Raw genomic sequence first — 16604 nt, forward strand, 5'->3', positions numbered from 1 at the left:
AAAACACGTCACATGGCGAGCGTAATAATTTTTTATAACAGTTTAAGCGTAACTATATGAAGTTCATAGGTGCTATCAGTAATGTCACAATCTCACTTAATTTGCCTTTGAATGTTTTCTTGCGTGAATGGGTCATTGATAGTTTTTTCTTCAAATAAGCGTTCAATAATGTAACACAATCTCACTTTATTTCCCTGTGAATGTTTTATTTTTCCATGGGAATTGCATCATTGATGGATTGTGCTCTCAGGCTTCGTAGCGCGAATTCTATTTCATCACAAAAATATAATTTTATAAGTGTAACCTTTGATCCTTTTTAGTAAATTTATTTTGTGAATATGTTTACTTTTCTGCCAGCACGTATAGCGTTATTTTAAGCAGCGAATAAAATTTGAGAGAAAGATGCGCGTTTCTGCACGACTCAAAAAGATGAAGAACGGATGACGTGACACGAAGATGATGTGACACGAAACAAAAACGTGCATGAATGTTGTGTTTACTAAAACGCGTCTTTGAATGTTTTCTTACGTGAATAGGTCATTGATAGCCTATGCTCTGAGGCTTCGTAGAGCGGATTCTATTCTCTTTTATCACCAGAGGATAAGTGTAAGTGATCCTCTTTCGATTTGTTTTGTGAAAATTCAATTTAGTTCCCTGAAAGAGGGAGACCCTGGAACGAGGTTGAAGAATAATTTGTTTCTGATTGACATGTGCTGAATGCGTTTAAAGGACCTTTCTGTCAGCACGTTTATCGTTTAATGATAAATTAATTGCGGTTTGATATCAGAATCGAGTTTTCGAGTGAGAAAATGAGGCCAATAACATAACCTCATTACCATTCGGTAAAAATACATCCGATTATAAGCTCCCCCCCCCCCCAGATATAAGCCCCCCTCTCCCGGATGACAGTACAGAACGTCTTTTTTATTCCGCTTATAAGCCCTCCCGGATATAAGCCCCTCCGCTTATAAGCCCACACAAAACCCCTTACGAAGTTGTATAAGCCCAGGGCTTATAACCAGAATTTTACGGTCTCTTGTGCTTTTGTGTCATTTGGAGGCGTTTCCAGAAGGTTTTACATTCACCTAAAACCTACTGGAAACACAAGATATACACAGAAGAGGGCAGGTAAGTCGATTTTATTAGATCTTTTCCCTAGTTTGAATTTTTCTTTTTATGATCGTTATATTCCCATACAAACTCTTATAATAACGTTATTACGCAATGTCATATGTTGACGGCTCCTTTAGGAGCTTGGACTACCTGTGAAATAATGTTGACGGCTCCTTTATGAGCTAATTGGACTACCTGTGAAATACTGGCCGGAAAAAAAGAAGATAAATCGAGCGAAGAATCGAAAGGAGGTAGTACTATTCTACTTGCAGCGCTTTTCTCCCAAATACGTACACATTGTATTAATTTAGTTGTAATATTAGTCTAAAATGTCAGCCATCCTCTCGTCCCAACCCCACCCCACAAAGGAGGGGCGCACCCACTATTGTAATACCGTAAAATTCCGGTTATAAGCCCCCCCGCTTATAAGCCCCCCCCCCCACGGTTATAGGCCCATCTACTTAGAAACCAAAAGATACATCCGATTATAAGCCCCTCCGGATATAAGCCCCCCTCTGTCGGATGACAGTACTGAATAGGGCTAATGTTGCTTTATTATGCGTTTTTAACTTAAAAACGTATTTCGTTCAACACTCATGTGGCTCTTTTCGAAACGTTTTTTTTTTCATTCCGCTTATAAGCCCTCCCGGATATAAGCCCCTCCGTTTTATAAGCCCACCCAAAACCCCTTACGAAGTTGTATAAGTCCAGGGCTTATAACCGGAATTCTACGGTATATAAAACATGCAGTTCTTCTCATTGAACCTCAAAATAACTCTTTTCACCTTTTAACATGTAACAAATTGTTGCTTTTTCCAAGGTATATGATTCAACGTTATTGTTGAACGATCATTCGCTAGCTTTGAAGTTTTCGACTCTTTTTTAAAATAGATTATTTTTTGTTTTGTTTGTTTGTTTTTAAATTAGTAGATTAGCTAGCATTTCTTACGTTTGGCTCGTTAGCTTCCTCAGTAAGACTATAGGTTATGAAACACTCTGTTTTCGGACGTATATGTCATAGGTCGCATAATTAACATTAAATATGATGAAGCAATCAATAAAGTATGCAAGATATCTGATAACCCATTCAAAAATCAGATTAAAAAATATTACGCTGTAAAATCCAAGCTTTCATTCGGAAAGGAAAGACATCCAGTTTTTTTGTTTATTTGTTTGGTTGTGACTTTTAGTTAAGCTCCGCGATCACAGTAAATAAGTGATTGTAAACCCGATAACGACAGCGGAAAATTGCGTGAGTTTTTATTTCCTCAGCGCCGATAATTCCGTTTGAACTTGCGTGATTCTTTGCATTGAAATCTTATGCGAGCGCGCGAGGTTATTTTTTGACCAATCAGGAGCGAGTTCAGCACGTCATAAACAACAGCTTTTGCGTTTTGTCAACAGTGTAAATTGTTGCCATTTTCGATGCGAGAAATATTTCCGCGTGACTATTCCAGCGCAGATGAAACAGATTTCAATATGCAAAGACGAGAAACAAATCATGTTAAATAATACTGCGAATTGATTTCTTGAAATGCGACCGAAGGAACTTTTAGTTGTTTTATTGGTCGTCGTTAGTTCTACTCAGTGGCAAAAAGGTTTGGTTTGATGATTTCTTTTAACGCGTTGTTTGCCTTTTTAAACTGTTTATCGTGCAGGAAATGTTAACAAATCGTTGTATTAATGTTACTTTCTAGGTTGTGCACAAGAATATTACGATCTCTATTCGAACAACGAATTTTATCGAGAAAAGAAAAATGACATTCAAAGTGAAGATCTCGCTGGTAAGTACAATAGCACTGAATGCTCTTACCATTAAACATATCTTCGTTACCATTCAACTGCCTGTGTGACTGCTCAGTTCTATTCCAAACACAGGCTACAGGGAGCCCATGCACTATAATACCGAAGCTGTCCCATGAAGTTATCCCGGGGGAGATTTAAAGGGACTATGTCACGGGGATTTCGCAGTTTTTTGGTCTTAACTGTTATGAAATAAGTGGTAGGCAAATTTACCAATGAAAAAATTGTCTTTGAACATTTAACAAAAGATATAACTTGTATTTGAGATAGAAAACAAACTTCGGCTATAAATATCGATTTTTTTTCGAAGGTGCGCGGAAACAACTTGAAAACGATGGCTAACGGTTTCAAATTGCAATCCATTTTCATCCGAGCCATCCGCAGCCAAACGCGCTTTTTAACAGTTTTAGTGCTTTAAAATAGCAATTGTTAATAAAAATATCGGACACAAATATAAATTTGGGCTGTTCAAAAATCTGTTAAAATCCTTGACATAGTCCCTGTAAAAATGTTAAAAAACAACATACAAGCTTAAGGCGATAAATATTCTGGGGTTCAGCTCTGCGTAATAGCTTTATTAAAAAAAAGAAACGTATGCTTGTTACAGTTACAAAGCGTGTGGGTCCGCTGCGAAGAGAGCTTTATAGTTTTGATTTCTTTAACGAAGGAAAATCTACTATTCAACGAAACAACTCACTGGTACGAGATTAACCTGCAACTGGGTCAACCTTGTACCAACCTTGCACCAGCATCGTGGCGACCTAAATGTATATCCTGAGTAATAATACCAACCTTGTGCCAGCCTTGCGTCAACCTGCGAAACCTCTCACAGATAACTAAGACTAACGTATCAGTACGGCAACTGCCGGGGGGGGGGGTACTCCCCTAAATCAGGTATATAGGTATGTGCCGCCCCAAAGGGTATGGTTTTTGAGCTGTTTTGGTCTGAAAACGGGTATAGATTTTGAACATTTTGGTCTGAAATTGGGTATGGTTATCTGGGGAACGTTCACGAAAGCTTATAAACTTATTTTTCTTCCCAGCAACCGGGGCGAGAAACTGGTGAGAGAGAAAGAGAAATAGATAAAATATATCATTCCAGCTAAATGTTACGTATTCATCTTTGTTACGTTGACTTCCGTTCAGCACTGATGGTCTGAAAACGGGTATGGAGTTTTGAGGCCAGGTCTGAAAACGGGTGTGGAGAATGGCATTTTTTGGTCTAAAATTGGGTCTGGATTTGAAGATGAGGGCGGCACACCCCCACAACCCCCCCCCCCCGGGGGGGCCGACACCAAGCTTTTCTAACCTCGCGTTGCTCAGCAAAAAGTTATTACAAGCTATAAAAGGTCCGAGCCTAGTGGCCCACACAGACGGATTTTATCCCGGTTTCTGTAGCATTAAGCGACTGGGAGTATTGCTACTCCCCCGCTGGATTGGATGCTAGTCCATCGGAGGGTTACCTCCCAGCAGTAAATTCGCCGGTACCCATTTATACATTCGGGTGGAGAGAGGCACTGTGAGATTTAAGTGTTTTGCCCAAGAACACGACGCAGCGCCACGGCCAGGGCTCGAACCCGGGCCGTTTGACTTGGAGTCGAGCGCGCTAACCATTAGGCCACCGCGCCTCCCAAACTATAGCAGACTGTAATGCTTTTGTTTGTTTGTTTTTTTAATCATAGCTCCTACTTCTTCCGACTCTTCTCGACATGAGCGCGCAAGCCCTCTCCCTATGCCAGCTAACTATGATAGTCTCGTTGGTCATCCAGCATCTCCAACTCCCATGAAAGTCCCTACTCTGGCGGCGCTTGTGTCAGCACTTACAGTCGTTCTTATAATCGTCGTTTTATCACTCATACACCTCGTCCGAAAAAGGTAATGTTTACGATGAGGCTTGCATGAAATATTTGATGGAAAAAGTAGCAGTTTAGAGTGAACTGATGTCTGCATGATGCATAAGCACGAACACAAGCAAAAGCATATGCGTATGAGAACAACGATCACACTCCTTCGTTTTTATATTTTCTCCCCAGTAGGAATAAGCATAAGCGCAAGAAGAAGGAACAATTTATGGTTATGCTTATTTCAAGCGAGGACACCATTAAGGCTGTGTTCACGCTCGGTGCCTGGGCACGGTGCCCGAGTCCGATTCTCGCTGGGCACTAATGTGAACAAACTATTTTTTTTTAAATACCCGCGCCATAATTCCGAGTACAAGATCTCGACCTTGACTCGGGCACTTAAGGGTACTTGGAAACTTTATTCTCACCTATACTCCCATGCATACGGCTTATGCTTGTAGTTATGCCCAGTAAAAAAAAAAAAAACAGATTTTATGATGATTCTCTTTCGACAAAAATTCTCGGACCTCTTCGGCACTCTTCGCCGATTTCCTTTAGAGCGAGGCTCATTCTCGACCATTCTCTAGTAACTCTTTTTCGGTTAAAATTCCACTGGGATAAACGTAAAATTCAAGTTTACTTTGTCTCCTGACCCAGCATTTGTTGCTGTTTTTTTCTTCCCATACAGACAGCGCTCATTGTTGCAAAAGGAGTTCGCAATGACACTGGAGGACACAGAACTTTCAAGTACGGCTTTAGGAAATGATCCGTACAGAAGGTACAGTCTTTCACTTTGAAGTGCCTTATTTTGCAAAGGAACTTTATAAGCACGAACTACATTTTTAACTCTCCCAGCCAAACTTCCTCTTGAGGTTACGAAATCACGATGTTCAAGGCAAAAAAAAAATCACTAATGAAGAGATTCATCTGTTAAATTTGTGAGCTAATAAGCAGTCTGGCATCACGTGAGTGCATGAGTCGCGTGTACGAAAAAACAATCGTTACACTGTTTAAAGATGCATTTGTACGATCCGGTTAAAGTAATTAACTCATAAGTTGGGAATGGAATAACGTAGTTAAATATTTCACACCTGTAACTTCGCAAATAGCCAACACAAGTAAACAAAATCTGCCATTCGCAGATGGAAAGCGACTAAGGCCCTATCCACACTGACCCGGGTAAATTTGAAAACGCATCTTTTTTTCTCCGGTTAGGCCAACCATCCACACTGAACCGGCGTTTTCGGTCACCGAAAACGGAGCTTTTCAAAAACGCTCACCAAAGAAGCGAATCGTTTTCAAATTTACCCGGGTTAATGTGGACGGAAAACATTCTACGCGGCGTTTTTAAATTTCTCCGTTTTCAAATTTACCCGGGTCAGTATGGACGGGGCCTACGGCCGGGGGCCAAACGTCGAACTTCACATGAGTCGAAACTAATGCAAATGAGCAAAACCTATTGTTTTTGGTCATTTGCATTAGGTTCGACTCATGTGAAGTTCGACGTTTGGCCCGGGCCTAAGGTAACTTAAAAAGAAAACGTTGCATGCAAACTATTGTTAAATATCTTGCCTTCCTGTTTTCAGTGTGTCTGGCCGGGCTTCGTATGAGTCCTTCACCATTCCAATGCCTGATGATCCTAGCCAAGCAAGTTCATTCCTTGCCCCTCAAATATCTCTGACTTCAGCAGCAGGGAAAACCACTCATCTGTATCCTTAGCTCGCAGTGGTAAGTCGAACGTTCCGAGAAAATTTTCAGGTTAAAATCCCCAACAGGTCTGGAGACCACGGAGATTTCAAGTCTTCTCAATCGGCGGCAAGTTGCTTATACCCCCTTCACACTAAAGCTAAGCTGTTTAGTTAGACCATAGTTAGTACTAACTATGGTTAGACACGGTTAAAGTTATTTTCTTCCTTGAAGTTGATAACTGATGTTTCAGATGTTTGTCGACTTAAATTTAGCACAATGAAAGCGCAAGCTAGAGCCTACTTGAACCCTGTGAAAATTTCAGTCTTTCACTTTTCTGTTGCTGATTTTCATTTTGTTAAACCTGGTTTTAACTAAACATGTTTTGCTGGTGTGAAGAGGGTACTGGAAACAAAGAAAATTGAACCCAGATTCACATGCTTCTTAAGCCTGGTTTTCACTAGCGACGCAAGCACAAGCGCAAGCACAAGAATAACAGCTCTTATTTCTCCATGAAAAAGCCTTCGACTCAAGCAAAAGCACAAGAGCATTGCATTTGGATGCTTTTGCTTGTGCCTGCGGCAAGCACAAGCACGAGGGTCAAAATTTGTCCTTTTTGCGTGATCGCGCTTGTGCTTGCGTCGCTAGTGAAAACCAGGCTTTAGTCAGCGGCTGCTCGCCGGCAGCCAACATCTGATCAGCAAGCTCGTAGACTGGTTACGTGATTGCTGTGAACTAAATTCCCTAGTCTGAGGTTTTTTTCTGCACCGCTGTGTTCTGTTTGGCTGGATATAATTTTTAGAACAATTAAACTACGTGAAGAAGTCAAACCCTTTCATATGAAAATAGTTTTGCCGGAAATGCCTATTTAACAAGACCTGGCTTCGTGTTCCCTTTCAGGTACAACAAAATTGTTTACACTGATTGGAGCTACCTTCTTGTCAAACAATGGAGCAACAAGTATTATGTTGAGAAAGTTTCAGATAAAATGGTGTAAATAGGTTTTGTTAATAAAATGTCGCACTGGAAAGTCTACGCACCTCTTTATCCCGACACAACAAGACTGAAAAGTAGAAAATCGTAAATACTTACTGGCGTAACCTGGAGACTATACGTCGGGTTGTTACATTCGAACCAACGCACGACCGACCGAGAACGCACGCACGAGTTGGCGGGCGGGCGGGCGGGCGGGCGGACGAACGCGCAGACAGCTGAATACGCAGTGTTAAGCCCGGGCAAAACGAGGACGAGAGTTGATGAGAGTTAACTCTCACTCTCGTTTGGCATGGAACTCTTATCGACTCTCGTGCGCTCTCATCGACTTTGAACGTGTTTAAATTTTTCATGAGAGTTTTCTCTCGTTTGGCTCGAGATGAAAGTCGATGACAGATGACGTAAACTCTCATGAGAGTCAACTCTCATCCTCGTTTGGCCCGGGCTTTAAGGTTCAAATTTTTCATGAGAGTTTTCTCTCGTTTGGCTCGAGATGATAGTCGATGACAGATGACGTAAACTCTCATGAGAGTCAACTCTCGTCAACTCTCATCCTCGTTTGGCCCGGGCTTTAAGGGCTCCGGGACAAATTTTAAAACACACATGACGAGGTAATAGATCTTTTATTGCATAAAACCTGACGTGAAACATATCCTGTACATCACATCAGAATTAACATATATATTTCATCTTATTTATTCAGCCTTCATAATTTTGTCTCTTTATGTACATCCTTCTGCCATGAGGAAAAAACTCGGCCTGTTTTTGTGGCAATTTTAAAATTACTTCTCATTCGCGAATAAAATCGCCTTAATTCAATTTGTATACTACAATAGCTAAGCTGTGGTATTGAGTTATGGGGGGAATCATTGTAATAATTCGTGAAGACATTGTTTGAAGAGTATTGAGAGATATGCATTGACAACATCGTAGATACAAAGATACCTATAGTTATAACCTTTATGTTGACTTTCTCAAGAAGTATCATCAATAGTTGCTTTGAAAACTGTTAACAAGAGTTATGAATGAAGAAAAACATTGAATGCGTCTAAGCCTTTCACAACCCGAGTCAAATCTTGTCTCAATTCATATTATTGTTATTTCACGTTTGTGGATAAAACCGTAACATATGACCATTTAAATGAAAGCTATTGAGCAGTACTTTCATGTTGTACTGTCTCTTGTGCTGCACAAGGCGGTTCTTACTTTTTGGTCTACGTATGAAACCCTAGTGTGTGACCATTCAAATGAAAGCTATTAAGCAGCACTTTCATGTGGTGCTGTTTTTTTTTTTAATATAATTTTATTTTCATTAATGTTCAATTTTTAACTTGGCCGTTTTCGGGAGTGAAAGGATTAAAGAAACTACAATTTAAACGCATCTTACTAAAATTACTCGTCTGAAGTCTACGATTAACTTTGACAAACTTTTGACACCTTTACATTGGGTTTCCAAAGCTCTCCTTCAATACACATTCATTTTGTTTAGATGTCTTCTAGCCCAGTTTACTGGCCAGAAAATAAGGAAAACCATTTTAAAGCTGTCAATGATCAATCAAAGATATATTGCGTGACAACAGTCACGGGACTAAATTATTTCCCAGGAAATGTAAACTTGATCTAAATGCTTTGTCATCCCTTCTACTCACGTTTTAAGCTTATGCCAGAGCTTTCTTAGACAAGAACAATAACCAGCTTGTTCACAACTATGAACATGAAACAAAACCTAACAAGAAAACTAACAAATTAAAGGACTTTAAAAAAAGAAATACAGTACAAACGATGCCGCCATCTTCAAAAGACAATTACCATCCGCTCAGCAGATTTAACACGAAACCTTTTGAGATGCAGAAATAAATTAGGACAAGAAATAAATATAAACGAGCGTGCAAAAAAGGTTTCGTTAGTTCAATATGAAACAAAGTAAAAAATTAATGTGGATTTTAAAAGCACATGCGAACACCAACCTATAAACATGATAAAAATCAACTTCGTATTTTGAAAAAAATAGACTAAAATCGGTAAAATCATCGCGTCCTTTAGATAATTTTTAGTCATTCAATATCAACTATAAAAATATACAAATTAAAGAATTTTTTACAGCAAGGCACTCTCATTTCTGTTCCATTTGACAATTTTGGACGGAAAATAATTGTTTTAAAAAATAAAAGCTACGCCATCAATTTTAGAAGAAACAAATGTAATTAAACACTGTTTAAAACGTCATTCGTATATTGCTTGACTACAAACGTTAGCAGTAGTTAAAAATTAAAATTCATCTTTGTCTATACATGTAAATAAATTTGAAAACGAGGCAAGTCAATTTTTTTAGGAGTTTCTACTGTACAAGAAAGCCTCTCATTTTTAGCCCAACTAAGAGCATATGACTAAGGAGAGTATATCTATTTTTAGTTATTTTTAGATTCGTTGGTATCCTGCGCATGCGCACTTATGATATCGCAGTTTACCCGCTGTACATAAACTACGAGATGGGGAGACTAAGGAAATTGACTCCCTCGAAATGTGTAGAAAAAACTCAATGGCGTCTTAAGTTCTTTTGCTGATTCAACGGAATTCAAAAGTTTCTATTATTGCATTTCAACAGTCATATCTAGAACAGCCCAACAGCTTTCTTAAGGTTGACTTGTTTCCAGCCCGGAAGTTTACTAAACGCTTCTTTATCCATCTTGAAAATTTCCTAGAAGCAGAACAAGAAGGAACGTGTTTTATTATACAATTATTTCCAAAACTGGATAAAAACGTTCTGTTGTGTTATTGCGGTTTTCAGTGAAATGCGAACTCTGAAATTCAATCCTCGACCAACGGTTTACGCTTTTTGTTGCCGTCAATCATCTTAGCGGACCTCTCGGGAAACAGAAGTTCACTTCAACCGGGTAGATTTCGATCCATTTTGTTTGTTTCTGTTTGTCATGGTTCGTTGGCAGTCGCCATGATTATGATTGACGTCAGCGAAAAACGCAATCGCTAGTTGGATTTTGAATTTCAGAGTTCGCATTTCACTAAAAACTGCAATAATAAATTCCACATGAAACTGCAAGGTTACTTCTCAATTGTCTAAATATTCATGGAGGCTAACGTTATCATTTCAGAACTTGTCGATTTCTAGTCAGTCGGTAGCTGATTTATAAAGGACTTTGAGTTCAAAAAGTTCAATTTAAAGGAATCCTTTTAGCTTAATAACGATTTCCCTCAAAGAATGATTGACTCAGGGCTCGAAAAAAGACCCGTCCTGTCGTCCGGGACCAGTAGATTTTCCCGCTGGGCAAGTTAATGTTTTATTCTCACTTGTCGTCTGCCAATTAAATCATAAAAAGTAAACTAAGAAGATCATACAACTGACCCAGGTAAGCAAAATTTGAGAGCTGGTTGTCTAAAGGGTTGTCTGCAATTCAAGTTTTCTTTTCTAACACTGATAGATTTCTTTTCCCACTCGCTTTTTTCGTTTCTTATTCACAATCTTTTAGGGTTAGTAGATGTAGGAGCTGCTCGTGACCTTGGCTAACAACATAATTACAATGACACCTAAGCAAGTTAGTTTTCTAAGGCCCCGTCCACACTGACCCGGGTAAATTTGAAAACGCATCTTTTTTTACCCGGATAGGCCAACCGTCCACACTGAAACGGCGTTTTTGGTCACCGAAAACGGAGCTTTTAGAAAACGCTCTCCAAAGTGGGTATCGTTTCAAATTTACCCGGGTCAATGTGGACGGAAAACATTTTACCCGGCGTTTTCAAATTTCTCCGTTTTCAAATTTACCCGGGTCCGTGTGGACGGAAAACATTTTACCCGGCATTTTCAAATTTCTCCGTTTTCAAATTTACCCGGGTCAGTGTGGACGGAAAACACTTTACCCGGCATTTTCAAATTTCTCCGTTTTCAAATTTACCCGGGTCCGTGTGGACGGAAAACATTTTACCCGGCATTTTCAAATTTCTCCGTTTTCAAATTTACCCGGGTCCGTGTGGACGGAAAACATTTTACCCGGCATTTTCAAATTTCTCCGTTTTCAAATTTACCCGGGACGGGGGTAAATCATACTTTTCTTACCTGAAAGTCGCTGTCACTCAAAAATTCCTCAAGTTTTGCTGGATCAACTCCCTGAGGAGGTGGGATCTTCTGTAGCTCGGCCAGCGTGTAAAATTCCCTTTGAAAGCAATTTACAAAAGGTTAGTTTTCTTCAGTCATCTTTAGTTTGAGAAGAAAAATGGAGGGCGTTTAAAAAAAAACGTTCTTAATGGTTAAAACCTAGTTTTATTAACTACTAAGTGGTAGCACTAGGAAAAGAGGAAAAAGAAAGTATATTTTCTGAAGCAATATTTTAATGCTGCTTACTTTGTGAACTGTTGTAGAAGGTCGCTGGCAGAGTGTTTCACGTTGGGTTGTTTACCATCCTGTAACATTAATAGCAAAAGTAACATGAATAAATAGAAAGAGAGTACGATAACTTCAAAGGATGGTAGAAGAAAGAAGTAAATTAAGCTTTCTGTGTTTCCGTTTTAAAATCCAAACTCGTAATGACTATTATACATGTAGTAATTGGTGACTGACTGTGATGAAACTGTACGCTTACCCTTTCACTAATTAAAAAAATAAACATATTCTTGTACACAAGTCATGTGGAGAATGACCGTAACTCTGGCTTGTCCTGCTGCAAAATACTAGTACTACTACTGATCCCCTGGATGGGAAGCTAGCCCATCGCATGAAGTGAGCCCCCAGTATTTGGCCAGGTCACCCTACAATTCGCTGGTACACCTTTATACTCCTGGGTAGAGGCAGCCACTGCGAGAATGTAATCCAAGGGAAATGGTCAAAACTATTGTACCCAGACAGGACCCCCCACTCTGCAAACAGACAGGTGGTTTCTTCATGTACCATACCTTTCCCACCTTAAAAGATGGTGTCTTGTTTGTATAGCCCCCCACTCTATCAGGAGTAGAAACTAAGAGAAAGATTCAAACCTCCTTGTGCCATTTCTCCAGAGCAAGCACACCAAATATGAAAGTCTCAACTTGAATTTTGAGGCCAATAAACTTTGTCCATTTGGCTTATCAGACAGGTTGTGTCTTGCATAGCCCCCCTACCCCTACACAAGGTGGGTCCTCATCGAGTACACTTGTTCCCCCAAGACATAACAAGTAGACAACACACCAAACAAATTCAATTGTACAAACCGCTTTCTGTATTCTGATGACATCTGGCGTTTCATTCCAGTAAGGAAAGAGAGCTTTGAACGTCATTGGTTCCATGCCGGCATACACCACGTACACACGGTGAGACACCCGTTTCCCAGCCTCTGAAGAATAAGAACAACATCAATAAATAACTTCAAATTAATATACCAATGACTTTAAAATTGCTGAGGCGTTTGCCTTGCTTCAGTGTCAAGAAAGCTGAAATTTGTTGGTGTAAAACGAAGCATCTTTGGATCTTCCTCGGTGATCTGCTTCAATCTTCGGAAATGTTCGGAAAGGTTTGGAAATATTTGCAGAATAATATCTTCGGAAATATTTTCGGAAAATAACTTCGGAAAATCTTCGGCAAGTGATCGGAAATCTTCAGCAAGTGAAACAGAATCTTCGGAAAATCGTCAAAAACGTCTTAAACAGCGTTTCGGAGCTCTTCTTGTTGTAAACTTAAGTTGATCCCTCAAAGAGCCGTTTCATATCTCCTTGCACCTATGCATTAATCTCCATGTAGTAGATGTGCTTGTATCAAGTCATTCAACACAAAGACTCAAACCTTTAGCATAGTTCAGTGCTGTTTCCATGGCAAGCTTTCTGTCTCGGTCCCAGCGCTGTCTTCCTGAGCCAGTCCTGGAATCATCATCATCTTCAGGCATCCATCCTTCCCACACGTACACTTCATAATACCCATCAACTATGAACAATCCTGCAACAAGCCAAGATATTAATGATCTTGCGTGAAAAGGTATGTAATTCTTATAGGCAAAACCCAGAAATTCCATTAATTCTTCTAGGACAAACACTTTTCGAATGGATTTTTGATGTTTTAGCACATTTTTAATGGATTTTTCTAGGGTAAAGACGTTTTCAACAGATTTCTTTGGGGTTAAGACGTTTTCAGGGGATTTCTATGGGGGTGAGAATGACAGACCCGTCCTCAACAGAGGTGGGGGGGGGGATTTTAATGCAATACGCCAACATGTACAGCGCTAACATGCCGTAAGTAGAAGAGAAGTATTAGCGACCTTTAGACTGGACTACGAGTACGAGATTGAGTACGAGTGCGAGTTTCAAACCAAATTCGTGTGCCTCGTATAGTTACTTATCACACCAATGGTATCCCTAACGTTTATTTATGAGTTAGTCAGCAACAGGAAGTATAGTTCAGGGGACACAATTGTCTCGAAATTCCAAAGTCGTACTCGCTTTCGTACTCGTAGCCAAAACTAAAGGAATTAACTTTCGCCATTAAGTGAAATCTGATGGCCCATGTCATGTACGATGTTTCTTCGCAACTTCTCTGACACGATGCTCCAAGGTCAGTTAATTCAACGCGTGGTAGTGGTTATACATGTACCTGGTTGTTTAGCAGTGTAAAGATCTTCTTGTAGAAAAGGGAATGGACATAACTTTGGCTCAGATCGTGCTGGGCACAGCACTTCACTCGATGTGAACGTTCCAGTAGCACTGCTCAGCTCAAACAGTCGCGGCTGATAATTGTGTTTCGAGGGATCTAAGAAAGAAAGGGAAGTATTTATTTCATGCATGTAAGGTAAAGCTGGAATACCAAACCAAGATTTAAATTTCTCCCCTGTGGATAAAACCCAAAGGTGTGACCATTTAATTGAAAGCTATTGGGTAGTAATTTTTTGTGGTGCTGTTTATTATGCTGTACAGTACAAGGTCGTACAAACTTTTAAGTCTGTGGATGAAACCTAAATGTGTGATCATTTTAAGCTACTGAGAAGTACTTTCATGTGGTTCTGTTTATTTTGCTGTACAAGGTCGAAACTTTTAAGTCTGTGGATGAGTCTTGTGAGTGACCATTCAAATGACTTGTACTACACCGTACAAGGTCGTTCATACTTGTAAATCTGTGGGTGAAACCTAGTGTGTGTCCATTTAAATCAAAGCAATTGCTACTGTTTATTATTAAATACAAGCAATGGTATATTGCAATTCCTACGTTTTGATTGGTTAACAGGCAATGCTATATTAATATGAGCTCATATAACATTGACCACAAATATGGTAGCCGATACGCGTCAACAAAAACAGCTTGGGAGCTAAAATATTGTAATTGTTTTTAATAAAACAATTATTCCACTCGCGCTTGTTGGATATGAGATCGTTATAACCAACTCGGTGCTACGCGCCTCGTTGGCTATCTACCATCTCTTATCCAACGCGCACTCGTGGAATAATTGAAACCAGTTTGGAGATCCAAAAGGATTTCCCTTAAGACCAAATTAAGACTATTCAACTCAAATGTAAAGACAGTGCTTCTCTATGGCTCCGAAAGCTGGAAAACAACACAGGACGTAGTTAAAAAGTTGAGGGTTTTTATCCACAAGTGCCTCCGTATTATATTGGGAATAAGATGGCCACAAAAAATATCCAACCTGGAAGTACGAAACATCTGTAAACAAGAGGACATCATGGTGAGCTTAACCCGCAGGAAATGGAGTTGGATTGGGCATGTATTGAGGAAGGACTCCGGCGATGTGGCTAAAGAAGGTTTATTCTGGACACCAGCTGCAGAGGGAAAGCGAGCACGGGGAAGGCCTAGAACAACTTGGTGAAGGTCGGCCGAGAAAGAACTTAAGTCCCTGCACCTGATCTGGAATGGGATCCGGAAGGCGGCACAAGACCGCTCCCGCTGGAGAGAGACTGTAGAGGCCTTATGCGTCCAATGGCGCAAAAAGGATCAATGATGATGATGATACTGTACAAGGTGGATCTAACTTACCATGTGCAAGACTGCAGTAGTACTTCTTTCCTCCAATAGCTTTCCAGAATTCATCAGGTTCACTTCCTTCCTCAACCTCGCTGAGGGAAAATGCTGTAACTCCAGTCATGTTGCATTCAATACTTTTTCTGAAAGAAAAACAAAAGTGGTACGTGTACGTATTTGCTTAACGAAGGAGGGCTCGACAAAACCCCCATCCGGTCGCCGGGTGTTTTTTTCGGGGGCGGAAAGGGGGGGGGGGAGAGAAGGTGTCTGGCATATAAATATGTATGGTCTTGCGAGGTGAGAGTAGTGTCTGTCTTAATGAAGTGTAGTTGCGACGGCAATAGCTGTAGAAAATTGAAATGTTTCGTTTAAAATGTGCTTAAAAATGCTTAACTCCAGACGTTTCAAGCGTTCTCACTCTTCTTCAGTGGATTATTGCCTGATTCCATTAAAAAGGTGTTTGCTATTGAGAGGCGTTTGCCTCTATGTTGGCGTTTGCCTCTATGTTGCCTCTATGTTTAGTTAGAGGTGTTTGGCTATGAATGATGTATGCTTTAGAGAGGAGGCTACCTTAGGGTGGTGTTGTGCCTTAAAAGCTTGAGTGTTTAATACCTCCTTGGTTAGGTATCTGCCTTAGGAAAGGAATAAAACACTGGCGTGAGACAAAGTGTCTGTTCAGAGGGAGCTGTCACATCATTAACACATAACACAACCACTAACATACCTTTCCTGCATTTTCTTGGCAGCAGCTTTAGCTGTGGCACGGGAGTCTTCACTTGACTTACTGCCATGCCATAAATAGATGTGTGTTTCACGCCGTGACATCAGAACAAAGCTGGTCCGTGATCGCAGTGAGTAAGAACTGAAAAACACAGCAATAAAAAATGAAACTGGTCTATAAATGTTATTTTAATAATAGCTTACTGTAGCTATACAAAGAATATTAAGCATTGCAAACAAGAGTTTCCGTTTAAAAATGATGCGATCTGTCAACGAACATCAAAGTTTCTCTACTGCCCTGATTCTATTGTGATTACATTAATTTTTCACTATCACACAGGCTTGAACCGTTCAATAAATTCCATTGGCTCTACATTATACAGAATACTGTTATCGCAAATGTTTAGTTTTATAATGTCTGTGACAGAACATAATCCTGACAAAACCCAAAAAATTCTGTAATAAAACTTGTCGCATGGACTGAAAATTGATTTCAGTAGGATACA

General features: G+C 40.0%; 2 protein-coding genes across 4 annotated transcripts in view; one reads left to right on the forward strand and one right to left on the reverse strand.

The window, feature by feature from the left end:
• Positions 1-2477: 2477 nt before the first annotated feature.
• On the forward strand, positions 2478-7476 carry LOC144629908 (uncharacterized). Its single transcript, XM_078488154.1, has 6 exons — positions 2478-2711; positions 2811-2897; positions 4599-4791; positions 5446-5535; positions 6344-6485; positions 7344-7476. The coding sequence occupies exons 1-5, from the start codon at positions 2648-2650 to the stop codon at positions 6474-6476; spliced, it is 567 nt and encodes a 188-aa protein (XP_078344280.1). The 5' UTR covers positions 2478-2647; the 3' UTR covers positions 6477-6485; positions 7344-7476.
• A 568-nt stretch (positions 7477-8044) lies between these two features.
• LOC144630533 (uncharacterized) overlaps positions 8045-16604 on the reverse strand; it is a 32251-nt gene continuing 23691 nt past the window's right edge. For all 3 annotated transcript variants that reach the window (XM_078488893.1, XM_078488892.1, XM_078488891.1), the window contains 8 exons: positions 16103-16240; positions 15394-15521; positions 14002-14157; positions 13201-13350; positions 12633-12754; positions 11791-11849; positions 11506-11602; positions 8045-10134 (listed from right to left, as the gene is read on the reverse strand). In XM_078488893.1, coding sequence (XP_078345019.1) covers positions 10048-10134; positions 11506-11602; positions 11791-11849; positions 12633-12754; positions 13201-13350; positions 14002-14157; positions 15394-15521; positions 16103-16240 — 937 coding nt within the window. In that variant the 3' untranslated portion in view covers positions 8045-10047. The remainder of the gene's footprint in view (positions 10135-11505; positions 11603-11790; positions 11850-12632; positions 12755-13200; positions 13351-14001; positions 14158-15393; positions 15522-16102; positions 16241-16604) is intronic.

The sequence above is a fragment of the Oculina patagonica genome, chromosome 11 (assembly GCF_052425735.1).
Source record: "Oculina patagonica isolate OP01 chromosome 11, crgOcupat, whole genome shotgun sequence".
NCBI lineage: Eukaryota > Metazoa > Cnidaria > Anthozoa > Scleractinia > Oculinidae > Oculina > Oculina patagonica.